Consider the following 12318-nt stretch of genomic DNA (forward strand, 5'->3'; position numbering starts at 1 on the left):
TGCATAAGTTTGTCTTAAGGACATGTGATGAGCACCAGGACTGAAGTACCAGAGCAAAATGATGTGGCTTCTGGGTGAATACTTTCTTCGGTGCAAATCCTGAAACAGAGTCCCAGACTTGCTTTCCATGCCACCCTTCACGAGGGATGATGCACTAAAAGATGGCAAGTGGGGGACACCGATCCTTCTCCAGCTACTTCCCGGGCCTGGTGAAGCACCAGGACAGCAAGGACTTCTGGCCCTGCACCCTGAACTCTGGGTATTATCTTGGGACAGCTGAACACCAGCATTTTTCTCTCCAAGGCAATTTCCAGCCCCGGTCAGCTCCTGTCTGATCTCCCCCCATCCCTCCTCTGATCTGGTCTGGTGCTCCTGGCCCCTTCCCTGTGCTCCCCACAGGGCCCCAACCTGGCACTGATGCTCTACAGAGCAGGTTGGCTGCAGGACCATGGGGTGACTCCACACTGGTTGTGCTGCTCGGTGAGAGACACAGATGCAACTGCATGGGCTGCACGGTCACTGAGCTCTTTCCCGGGGGTCTAAAGCTCTGGAATGGGTTCAGAGCATTTCTTGGGACTCATTGGGTTTTCTGCTCATTTCGGTTCAGCAATCCCTTCCTTGTCCTTCAGGTGCCTGCAGATTGGTGCAGGAAGATGCGGCCTATCCCATTCCCAGGGATGGAGGTAGGCTGACCAGCCTGTAATTATTGAAATTCTCCTTCTTGTCCTTCTTCAAGATGGGTTTGACATCTTCCTTTCCCAAGGACCTCAGAACTCCCGTGTTTCTGCTGTCACTTTTGAAAGCACAGTCCAGAATCATGGGCAAGGGTGATGTAGCAGACAGGAGCACTTGCAATGAGCCTGTCCCAGGTAGCTGAGATGAATCTCACTCAGCCACTGAGGCTTGTTCCTGGAGTCACACACAGAAATGCCAGGATTCCATCAGGCATCCACGTCTGAGCTGGTCTCAGGACTGCTTATGCACCCAGGGATGTTCAGAGACAGAATCTGTCCCTTTCACTCACAGAGGAAGGAGTCACAGTGGGTTTCTGGCCTCCTGTTGCCACTCCAAAGGGACGGGAGGCACCTCAGCCCTGTGGTGTGTCACCCTGCTCTGCACTCATCTGAGAAGTGCCATGTCATGAGGAATGGACACGGGGACCTCAGTTCAAGGAAGAAGATCGCAGTGCTGCATTCAGGTGATTTCCCATGGGATATTCCTCCCAACATCAAGTGACCTCAAGACCTTGTCTGTGCCACAGACCTTAGTGGAAAAACAAGGAATAATTGATGGTGTTTGTGATCACTCGCGTGCGTGTCACCTCACGTACATGATGTGTGCGCCTACATCTCATCTGTACAAAGCCAACATGGACTGCTGAGCTACTCATTCAGTGTCCCACCAAGGAGGGAAGAGCAACCTCTGTGAGCTGGGGAGAGAGGCCAGGGCTGGAAAGGAAGGTTGTGAGGGGCCAGTCCATGATGATTGTCCTGAGACTTCTTCTCAAGGGGTGTCCAGTGCACATGGCACAGCCCAGCCCCTGCTCTGCTGGTCCTGCAGGTCTCTGGCAGGAGGCCTGGCTGTGAGAGGACACTGCTGTGTGCCCAGCCCTGCACACACACGCTGTGCAGCTGTACAATGGTGTTTGCATCTGCATGTCGCTTCAGCATGTTCTACAGGGAAGCTTGGAAGAAGAGCTAAACCTTCAGGCCCTGACCATAGGAGATCACCTTTCTTTCTGGAAAGGCTGTTGTGAGGCCAGCTCTGTCACAGCAGTGCCCATGGCCTGTCCCTGCCTGCGCTCACAGGACTGACACACAGCAGGACGGTGACCAGGCTGCCAGAGCACTCAGGCCTTGCACCAACACAAGGGATGAGAAGGAGAGTGTGGGAGTGGAACGAGAACAGCTCTGGAAGGCCAAGCGCTGGTGTCCCTGGCAGGGCTGCCAGGCTGGACTCTTTTCCCCTCCTCCCATGCACACAGGAACTGTCCCTGCAGCTCCAAACAGGCCTTGCAGGAAGGATATATATTGAAAAACAAGTCACTACAGGATGCTTTATTTTGTTTAAATACACACAGATCATGGCTCCTCATTTACACAGCCAGGGGTTATAAAAGAAAAGCAGACAGTGAATTAGAAAGGGGATGAAAATGTTATCACAATTTAAAAAAAGGCTAATAACAAGAGAAAATACAGATGAGAGGCTAGACCTCTAACTAGTTACATTAAAACTGCTATGTAGAAGGAGATGAGCAGTTTATTGCTTCAGAAAACACTAAGATATGAGTTTCCACAGGGCATCCTTGAGCTCCTGGTTCCTCATGCTGTAGATGAGGGGGTTCACTGCTGGAGGCACCACTGAGTACAGAACAGACACCACCAGGTCCAGGGATGGGGAGGAGATGGAGGGGGGCTTCAGGTGGGAAAACATGGCAGTGCTGACAAACAGGGAGACCACAGCCAGGTGAGGGAGGCACGTGGCAAAGGCTTTGTGCCGTCCCTGCTCAGAGGGGATCCTCAGCACGGCCCTCAAGATCTGCACATAGGACACCACAATGAACACAAAACACCCAAATCCTAAACAGACACTAACCACAAGGAGCCCAGCTTCCCTGAGGTAGGCATCTGAGCAGGAGAGCTTGAGGATCTGGGGGATTTCACAGAAGAACTGGTCCAGGGCATTGCCCTTGCACAGTGGCAGTGAAAATGTATTGGCCGTGTGCAGCAGAGCATCGAGAAACCCAGTGGCCCAGGCAGCTGCTGCCATGTGGACACAAGCTCTGCTGCCCAGGAGGGTCCCGTAGTGCAGGGGTTTGCAGATGGCAACGTAGCGGTCGTAGGACATGACTGTGAGGAGAGAAAACTCTGCACCAATTAAGAAACATACAAAGAAGACCTGGGCAGCACATCCAGCAAAGGAAATGACCCTGGTATCCCACAGAGAGTTGGCCATGGATTTGGGGACAGTGGTGGAGATGCAGCCCAGGTCGAGGAGAGCGAGGTTGAGCAGGAAGAAGTACATGGGGGTGTGGAGGTGCTGGTCACAGGCTATGGTGGTGATGATGAGGCCGTTGCCCAGGAGGGCAGCCAGGTAGATGCCCAGGAAGAGCCAGAAGTGCAAGAGCTGCAGCTCCCGTGTGTCTGTGAACGCCAGGAGGAGGAACTGGGTGATGCAGCTGCTGTTGGACATTTGCTGCCTGTGGGCATGAGGACCTGTGCAAGGAGGAAAAGACAGTGACGGTTTAGATGAGACTTCTCCGGGAAAAAACAAAGCCATTTCCCACAGAACCTCCCACAAAGAGACCCTTTTTTCCATGAGAACATCCTGGCTGGAGCCCTGGTTGGTGCTTGATGAGTGTGCAATGAAGAGCAGGGTCTCTGCCCAGGGGCTCTTGAGGAGTCAGCCTGACCCTGTGTGATGGGTGGGGCAGGGGCCAGTCCTGGGGTTCAGCTTTGTCAGATGGAACCGCTCCTGCTGCAGAAGGGACTGTCAGCATCTGTACCCGCAGGGCTGAGAAACTGAGTTTGAGAGGTTTGGAGTTTCTACAGCTCCTTCTCCTCTCACAGCCTGGGGAGTGTTCTTGGGTGTCAGAAACCCTCAGCATTTCTGCTGCACTCAGGGAGAACAGAGCGAGTCCTGCGAGACCAGAGGATGCCTGTGGGTCAGTGCAGAGTGAGGGCAGCTGCTCTGTCCCTCTGTCTTGCTCCAGCTGCCCTGGGCTGGCACCTTTCTGAGATGGTGATCACACTGCCATGTTACCCTGAAAAGCCACCAGGCATTGCTGAGAGCAGAGGGATCCACCTCAGACCACAACACGTCTCACCCTCTCCTAATGTCTCAGCATCCCACGTTTAGCCAAGAAACTGCTCGTCTCACAAACCCAACAGCATTTTCTCTGTCACAGCATCTCTCTGCTCCTCCATGCGGCTTTCACATAACAAACAGATGCTGTAGGACAGGTTTGCATCCTGGAGGGTAGTTCAAAGCTTCTAAGGAAACCCCCAGGAGATATCCAAGTGTCCTAATGATGGCATTTGATTAAAGGAGACTCAGCTCATTCCCCAGCCCCACACACTGCATTGCCCACAGCCCCACAGCTCAGAGCAAAGCTGGGACACGTGTTCCCATGGACACATCTGCAGGAAAGGACCCACAAGATCAGGCTGTGACTCTGAGCTGAAACTCCCATCCCCAGAGAGCCTGACAGCAAGAACCAGATCACAACAGCAGTGACCCAGAGCAGTGGAGCAAGAAGGAAACTGCGGTGAGGGTGGGTGTGAGAGAGGCCAGGGCAGAGGCAGCCGGGCACTCAGACAGCGTCACCCTTCCCCAGCTGTGCAGCCACCTCCCACACACCAGCATTGCCGGGCAGCTGCTCTCAGCCCCTGTGCTCTGCAGAGGGAACTGGAGCTCTGGCTGCACAGGAGCTGCTTCATGCCTTGGAGCCCCCGGCCCTGAGGGCAGAGGCTTTGCTGGCTGGGAGAGGAGGCGAGGGGGCTGCTCACAGGAGGGATCTGCACTGCAGAGGATCATACGGAGTTTTCTCTCTTCTCTCTCCCATAAGAATTACAGGTTTAGTTTCCTCTCATTACTGATCATTTCCCTGCTGTCTGGAAATTCTCCTCCTGGGAGGTGTTTCCCTGTCCATGTCTCTTCCCTGTCAGTGCTCACAGACCCCATCCCACCCTCTGTGCCCTCACCCTGGATCTGCGATCTTGCCTGTTCACAGGGCACTGCCTGGGGGCATCTTCCTCTTCGCAGGTTGGAAAACAGGACAGGTCAGACTAAGGCTGACGGGTTCAGCAGATGTGATGCTGCTGCTGTGCACAGGCAGAGGAGTGGCTGAAGGGATATTATGAGGCTTCTGGCAGACGTACTGATCACTGAGTTGCAGTTCAGGAGTCTCAGTGACTTGTTTAAGCATGAGAGCTCATTTTCATTTTATACTTTCCTGCACCCCCCACCCCTTGGAATAAGCAACTGAAAAGACAGGCTCAGGAAAGCTCCCTATCTGTCTGGTAATCCTTGCATTGATCTTCTGCTTGAGGCATCCACTTGCAAAAAATCCTGGGGGTGATCTGGAACTGTGAGCAGCCCTGACCCACGCAGCACCTCCTCAACAGCAGAAGCACCTTTCCTGCCCTGATAAGAGTCGCTCCTTCCTCCCACAGCTTCTCCCCACAGCACCGTGGGGATCTCCCCAGGCAGGCTGAGCGCTGACCCTGGCAGGCGGCAGAGTCCCTGTCCCAGCACAGCCCTGGAATGCAGGGACGCTGCTCTGCAGGACAGCCCTGGGCACCCCTGGTTCCTCACCCGGCTTCACAGCTGTTCAAAATTGCCTGACAAGAGCCCCCTCCTTACAGATCCCACAAGCTGTGCCTGTGCTAACTTGAGGAGATGCCTCCAGGAGCTGCAGCTGCGTTGCCCTGCACCCAGAGACTTACCATGGCAAGGGCTGCAAAGATTTCTCCTCCAGTGAGCTCTCAGTCATCCTCCCAGTCCTGACCACCTTTCATCTCTCTCTGCCTTGCTCGTCTCCCTGAGATCCCCAGGCCGAGCCCTCAGCCCTGCTGCGCTTTGCAGAGGAGCTGCTCCTGGGCAGAGCTGTCTCTCTGCAGCGCTGCCGCTTGCCATGAGCTCCCTGTGTCCCAGGAGCCCAGCCCAGCTCAGCAGCACAGGAGCAGCCCAAGGCGCTTTAATGACCCCTCTGGTGGGTTTGCTGCTGAGTCCATGAACTTCAGACCCTGGAGGAAGCTGAAGAAACCTCCCAAGAAGTCCAAGTCAGATTCAAACTCCAAAGTTTCTGGTAATGTTACTGGGTTCCCCTGAGGAACACTACTGAGGAACTGACCCCAGGGTCTGGTTAGAGAAGAAAACTGGAGGCAGAGATGGCAGGTCAGGACAAGCAAGGTGAAGGTCTCTCTGATGATCAGTACACCTGGATGTGTTTCATTAACCAAAGGGCCAAGCCCTGACCCCCAGCCCTGGGAAGGCAGATCCTGTCCCTCCCACGTTGCCCAGGGCCCTTCCTGGGACAGTGTGATGTGGGGCTGTGCAAGGCCAAGGGCAGGACTATGGTCCCACACCTCCCAGGTTCCTGGCTGGGGACAAGGAGGCCATGAGGCCCCTGCACTGTAAGGACAAGGTGTCTCCTCACAGGCATCAGAGCTGGAGAAGAAGAGCTGGAGAAGCAGCTCCAGCTGTTAGTGTTTACATGCAGACGGTTTATCCTGATGAGAGCGTCTATCCCAAGATAACATCATGAGCAGTTACAGGACACTACGAATATCACCTGCAGGAGAAACTTTGCGGTCTTGGGGGGCTAGTGCTCGTAATGCCAGAACTCTGGACTTAGAGGGGAATTTTCCCTTCATGTGGGACGGCAGCAGGAATGTGTGGAGCTCTGCCTGGGGACAGAGAATATCAGCTGAAAGTTGAGGACTCAGCGTGAGAGGGCAGAACAACATGGACAGTGTTGTGGTGGGTGGACATCAGCTGCTGACTCACTGATGAGGAAGAGGAATTAGATGAGGCCTCCTTCAGACAAATGAAAGAAGCCTCATGTTTCCAGGCAGTGTCCTCATGGCAGACCTAAGATATCCCAATATCTGCAAGGTACCAGCCATGCAGGAGGGTTTTGGAGCTCATGGACAACATCTTCCTGACACGGGTGGCTGAGGAGTCAGTGAGGTGAGGTGCCCTGTGGGACTTCACACTTACAAACCAGAAAGGGTTGGTCAGGGATGGAACAGTCAGGGATGGGAAAGTGGAGTTGAGGCTCCTGGAAGATGATAACAAGGCAAAGAGCAGGATTTCAGGAGAGCAGGCTTTGGCCTGCTGAGGGACCTGCTTGGGTCCTATGGGATATGACCTTGGTGTCTGCAGCAATTTTTCTCTCACATTTCCTCCCTGCTCTCTCCCACCTGCTGTTGTGCAGCGTTTTTTACCCTTTCTCTAATACAATATCACAGAGGTGCTGCCAGCATCCCTGAGTGGCTCAGATTTGGCAAGGAGTGGGTCCATCTTGGAGCCAGCTCATATCGGCTCTGTCTGACATCAAACTCCTGTTGTCTTCTCAGAGAGGTGACAACTGTAGCACACCCACACTCATCCCCAGTTACAAGACTTTGCCATGTAAACCCAGTAGATGGTGACAATGTGTTGGGTGTTACAAACTACTTGATCATGGAGAAGAAATGGAAAAGATCTTCTGTCAGCAACCTGAGGAAGTCACCAGGAAATGAGCAGGTTCCTATAGGGAACTGTCATTGCCCTGGCATTCACTGGCCAGGCAAAGCAGTGGGTATCAACAGTCCAGAGGATCTTGAGCCGACTGCTTAACTTGTCTGCCTGGTGGGACAACAAGGGTGATGCTCACCTGGATCTGGAACTGGGAAACAAAGAAGAGCTGGTGAGGGATGTGAACATCAGTGTCCACCTTGACTGTGGTGACCAGGCAACAGTGGGATTCCAGGCACCAGAGGGGAGGGAGGAAGGCCAGCAGCAGAGCACAGGCTGGTGGGCTCCAGAGGAGAAGACACGGACATACTGAGGGACAGCAGCCAATACAGGTGGTGACATGGAAGTCTGTCTGAAGGGTGAAGGAGCTCAGGAAATCTGAGAAGCCTTGCAGGACAGCCTTGTGCTCCAGAGGAGTGTCATTCCTCTTGAGCTGTCCTGGCATGTCTCCTCACTCAAGTGGTGCATCAGGCACCCACTTTCCTACACATATTGTTTTGTCTTCATCAGAAAATGCTCCAGATCAATAAGATACCACCTCTTTGGGAAACGGGGAGGAGGGAGAGGGGCAAAGACAATAGAAGAAATACTGATTTATTCTTCTTTATTATGGAAATGCTCTCTATTTGGCTATTCCTGAAATCTCCCTAATCATCAAGACCAGACTTGAAGCCTTTAGGAAAACGATGCACAGAGCCTTGGCTTGTAAGGGCATTTTGGATGTTAATGAGCCCTCTGCTGCCGTGATCCTGAACTGCAGCTGCTGAAAGAATGAACAAACCTCTGATGAAGTGAAAGGCAGAAGTGGAACTCAAGTTTCTGAGGGTGCTTGGGACCCCATGAAGGGCCAGCACTGACGCAGCTGTGAAGGAAACAACCAGTCGAGGTCCCTGTCCCTGGAGGCTGGTGAAGGAAAGACTTGGAGACACTGGTTACAGGTGGTGAGGGCAATGTGGAGGTGGCTCTGATGCCCTGTCAGCCCTTGATGCTTGTTTATCACCAGAATGGCTGAGACTTGACCCCTGGGACCTGGTAGATTTTTCTCAAATGTTTTTCAAGGCTTTTCGTGTGGTCAGTGTGAGTGTTTGGTGTTTTGGGGGTGGGTTTTATGTCAAGTGCTGTTGCTTTAGCTGCAAGGCTCTGGTTTTCTGTGGAGTTGGAAATGCCTGTGAGTTCTTCACAACTCATCAATCTTCTTTTATACCCCTGGCAATGGTCACCAATCACCTCAATGTCCCAGTCTCAAACTTGCTTGAATCCTCTATTTGGATCCGATATCCCATCACTCCAGGATGTTCATGCATCCACCAGGTTCATGGATATTTCCTGAGGTCCATCCAGGACTGGGCAGTGTAAGAGAGGAGCAGAGCAGGGAAACCTCATGGGCCATGCCTGAGCACAGCCACCCCATCAGCAGCCATTCCCCATCTCCTAGGCACAGCCATGCCCACAAGATGGAAATGTCACTGCCATATATGATTAGCCCAAGAGAGGCCTTTCTTCCTTCCTTCCATATTCCCAGGAAAGTCTTGCTCCTATTCCTCCTCCACCTGCAGACAACAACTGCTTTCCATTCCTGGGCTCAGCCATGGCTGTAAGGGTTCACTAAACCATCAGCCATCTCATTGCTTCTCCCTGACAGGCCCCAACCCTCTCCCACACCACACATGGCCAATCTCTGCTGCTCAGGGCCTCCTGCTCTTCAGAAGAGGCCTTGAGCTCTTTGGTTCTTCCTGGTGCTTATTATAAACTTCCTCGCTCTCCCCAGAGTTCATGGTGAGCTTTCTTGTCCATAACAGCCCCTTTACGACCATGGCTTACTAAATGGGTGTCTTTTTATGATCATTTGTGCAGAAAGGGTAGTCACAGGAAGCACCCAATATGTCAAAACTGATGCTGAGTGAACTGCCATGAAGACCTGATGAGTTACGCCTGTGTCTGTGTCTCCCCTGGAAGGAGTCTGTCCCGAGAAGGGCATCCAGCTTCTGCCACTCTCTGCAGAGGCACATGAGCAGTGTCCGTGCACCTGGGGACACAAAGGGTGACTTTTGCCAAACCAGCCTTCATCTGAACCACTTAGATGTGTACTTGTGGATGAGGTATGGTCTTATAGTGCAAATACCTATTTAATTGTCATTGGAGGGGCTACCACAGACGCAGAGTACTATGTTACAGATATTTAAATGTAAGCATGTTAAACTTTTTTTTTTTCTTTAAAAACTGGCATTCCTAGACAAAGTACACAAACACTTGAAGGATTATTCCCGCCTTTTACACATGACTATCCACAGAAGGCCCACCAACTTTGCATCTCAAGAAACTGGATGGGAGAGTTGAAGGGAAGGATGGTCTGGGTCCTGGGACCTGGGAAACTGAAACGTGCTCCCATCCCCCCAGCACCCTGCTCTCCTCAGTGAGGGCTGTGAGACATTCTGCCAGCGAGGTCTGAACTCACAGGCATGACAAGTATCTTATGTCTAACTGCAGCCAATGGTGTCCCGCCAGCTAAAGATTTGAGCTTCCGTCCCTGGAATTATTTAAAAGATGTGGAGATGTGGCACTTAGGGATATGGTTTAGTGGTGGCCTTGGCAGTGTTTGATTTATGGTTGGACTCCATGTTCTTAAGGGTCTTTTCCAGCCTAAATGATTCTATGATGCCATGATTCTATGATTTGGGGTGAAACCATTTCAATTCCCATCACCTCCAACTCCCCTTGAGTGCGGCTGTTGCTTTGCACAGCTCTCCTGGCTATCCAGGCAGGTTGGGCACTGGTTTGGTGCCTACATTGGAAGTTTTACCCTTCCTGGGGTAAAAGACTGTTGAGGAAAGACTGTTGTAGAGATTTGGGTCACAGGGGTTTGAAGCAATCCTTCCAAAATCTGAGCAGGCTGAGCTTTGGAGCCCAGGAAAAATCGAGATGCTCTGAAGGATGTTTTAGAACAGTGGTACTACCACTAATAACAGTAACAGGGAACTCCTTATTCTCACTGATGATGATGATTAACTAAAAGTCTTTAGTTTCATTCCTAACAGTCATTCTTGCTCTTCAAAACATCTACTACACCTCAGTAGTTGTCTTGAGAGAAGTTCTTAAAACAATGCTTTTTCTCTCTTTTTTTTTTTTCTATTGTATAAAGAGTACACCTCTTGGACAGAATTACCCCCAAATCATGCTTCTTTCATAACTTTTCTCCTTTTTTTTCCCTGGTGTGAGGTGGAGGTGGCATAGGAGAATAGTTTCTTTTTGAGACAAAGAAGGCCAAGGAACAGATCCCAGGTCAGCAAGAAGGCACAAAGGAAGCCAGAATCTTTATGTAGTGTGCACTGACACAACACTGTTACCTGCATTTCCATTCTCAAAAGTCCCAACTGTGCAGCAGACTCTGGACTTCTGAGCTCCTTCATCTGCCCTGCGTGACACCATGTAAAATGGAACTACCCCAGTCAAATGGCTGGTTTTGATTCTCTTCACAGCCTGAAGCACCACATGGCTTAGGAGACAAGCCAGGATGCACAAAGAAACCTCACATACTCTTCACTTAAAGTTCAGGTGTTCAATGGCATCTCAGGAGACAAGACATGCTGATTCCTGGGTTCAAGGAGCTTGTCAAGTGCTTCGTCATCATGTCTGTAATGGTGGCTTTGATATCTGTCTGATGTACAGGCTCTGTACATGGATGCTGACACCTCTTGAGCAACCTGCTCTGAAAGGGTTAACAAGTTGGGCATGAGTATAGCAAAAAAGAAGAACTTGGGTTTGGGCAAATGAAAAGAGTGCAGAAGTTGTTGTCAGGCCTGTTTGGGTACTTTTAAAGCAGCCCTGCACCTCATGTGATGTATTTCTGTGATCAGACGGAACCTGAGAGATTTCTCTAAATTGAAAATATGAGGAGGAAGGAAGGACAGCATCATTCAGGCTCAAAAGGAGCTCAGGAGGTGTCTTGACCAACCTCCTGCTCAAAGCAGGGTCAGACCAGATTACTCAGGGTTTTATCCTACCTTATACAGAAGAATACTGCACGGGATGATGCTGAATGCCTTGCTGACTTCAGGTAACGGACCATCAATGTTCTCCCCGCATCCAGCAACACAGTCCTTTCCTCACAGAGAGCAAAGAGGATGGACAGGGACAACCTGCCCTGGGTAAACCCTGTCACCTTCTCTTTCAGACACCCAGAAATGGGGTCAGGGTGGACATGCTCTGGGACACAGCCTTTAGTTACCCTGCTCACTGTCCTGGTTTTATCAGAAACAAGTTTCTCTTTTAGTGAATTTCCCTGTCATCTAAAGTCTTCTTACTAACTGCAGTTTTCCTGAAAGTTAGATACATGTTTTGGTAGACATAGCAATGGAATGCAAGGTCATTGATAATGATGCATCTCGCAAGATGTGCAAGCAGGAGGTGAACTGAAAATTGACCAACTAAAGTATTCGATCCCATTAACGTCATACTTCATATAAAAGTGGGGGATCACGAGGATCTCGTCCCTGTTTTCCTTATGGCCAGCATTGGGAGAGGACCTTGCGAGTTGTCCCTGCAAACTGAGGGCTAGTGACAGACTGAATCCAGCTCCGGTTGGCTGCAGTGTCCAGCCCAGGACTTCGGGTGCCGGCCCCACATCTGCCGGAGCAGTTGCCGGGACTTTCAAGATTGGTTTTGTATATTTTGTATTATTTTCTCTATTTCATATTAGTAGCATTAGTAAAACATTTTTAATTTTTCCAACTCTCTTGTCTCTGTCCTTCTTCCTCCTCCCAATTGCCTGTCCTTAGTGGGATGAGGGGAGAGGGAGGGGCTGAAGGGGGAAGGGGTGGAAGAGGGAGTTAACAATACATCTGCCACGGTTTTATTTTCACCCCGCAAGCAAACCACAGCACTCAACCATTGGCCATTTTGAAAAGTGCACACGATGTGTGAGAGCTGCCAGTGGTCAGGGAGTCCCCCCAGTCTCCATGAGCTTTCCAAGAAGGTGGAGAGTGTCCTCACTGTGACATGGTCCTGCTGTCTCAGCTCCTGGGATGCTGCCCTTCCTGTCCCATAGACTGGAAAGGATTGTGTTAGTTCCAGGGACCC

The 12318-nt window shown here is 51.3% G+C and overlaps 1 protein-coding gene across 1 annotated transcript; it reads right to left on the reverse strand.

Annotated features, from left to right (window-relative positions):
• Window positions 1-2322: 2322 nt before the first annotated feature.
• On the reverse strand, window positions 2323-3027 carry LOC135999532 (olfactory receptor 14J1-like; the record flags this gene model as incomplete). The annotated part of the gene is made up of 1 exon (XM_065653102.1): window positions 2323-3027. A coding segment is annotated over one exon (705 nt), but the record flags the coding sequence as incomplete, so codon positions are not given.
• Window positions 3028-12318: the final 9291 nt, after the last annotated feature.

This window comes from Caloenas nicobarica, chromosome 28 (assembly GCF_036013445.1).
Source record: "Caloenas nicobarica isolate bCalNic1 chromosome 28, bCalNic1.hap1, whole genome shotgun sequence".
Taxonomy (NCBI): domain Eukaryota; kingdom Metazoa; phylum Chordata; class Aves; order Columbiformes; family Columbidae; genus Caloenas; species Caloenas nicobarica.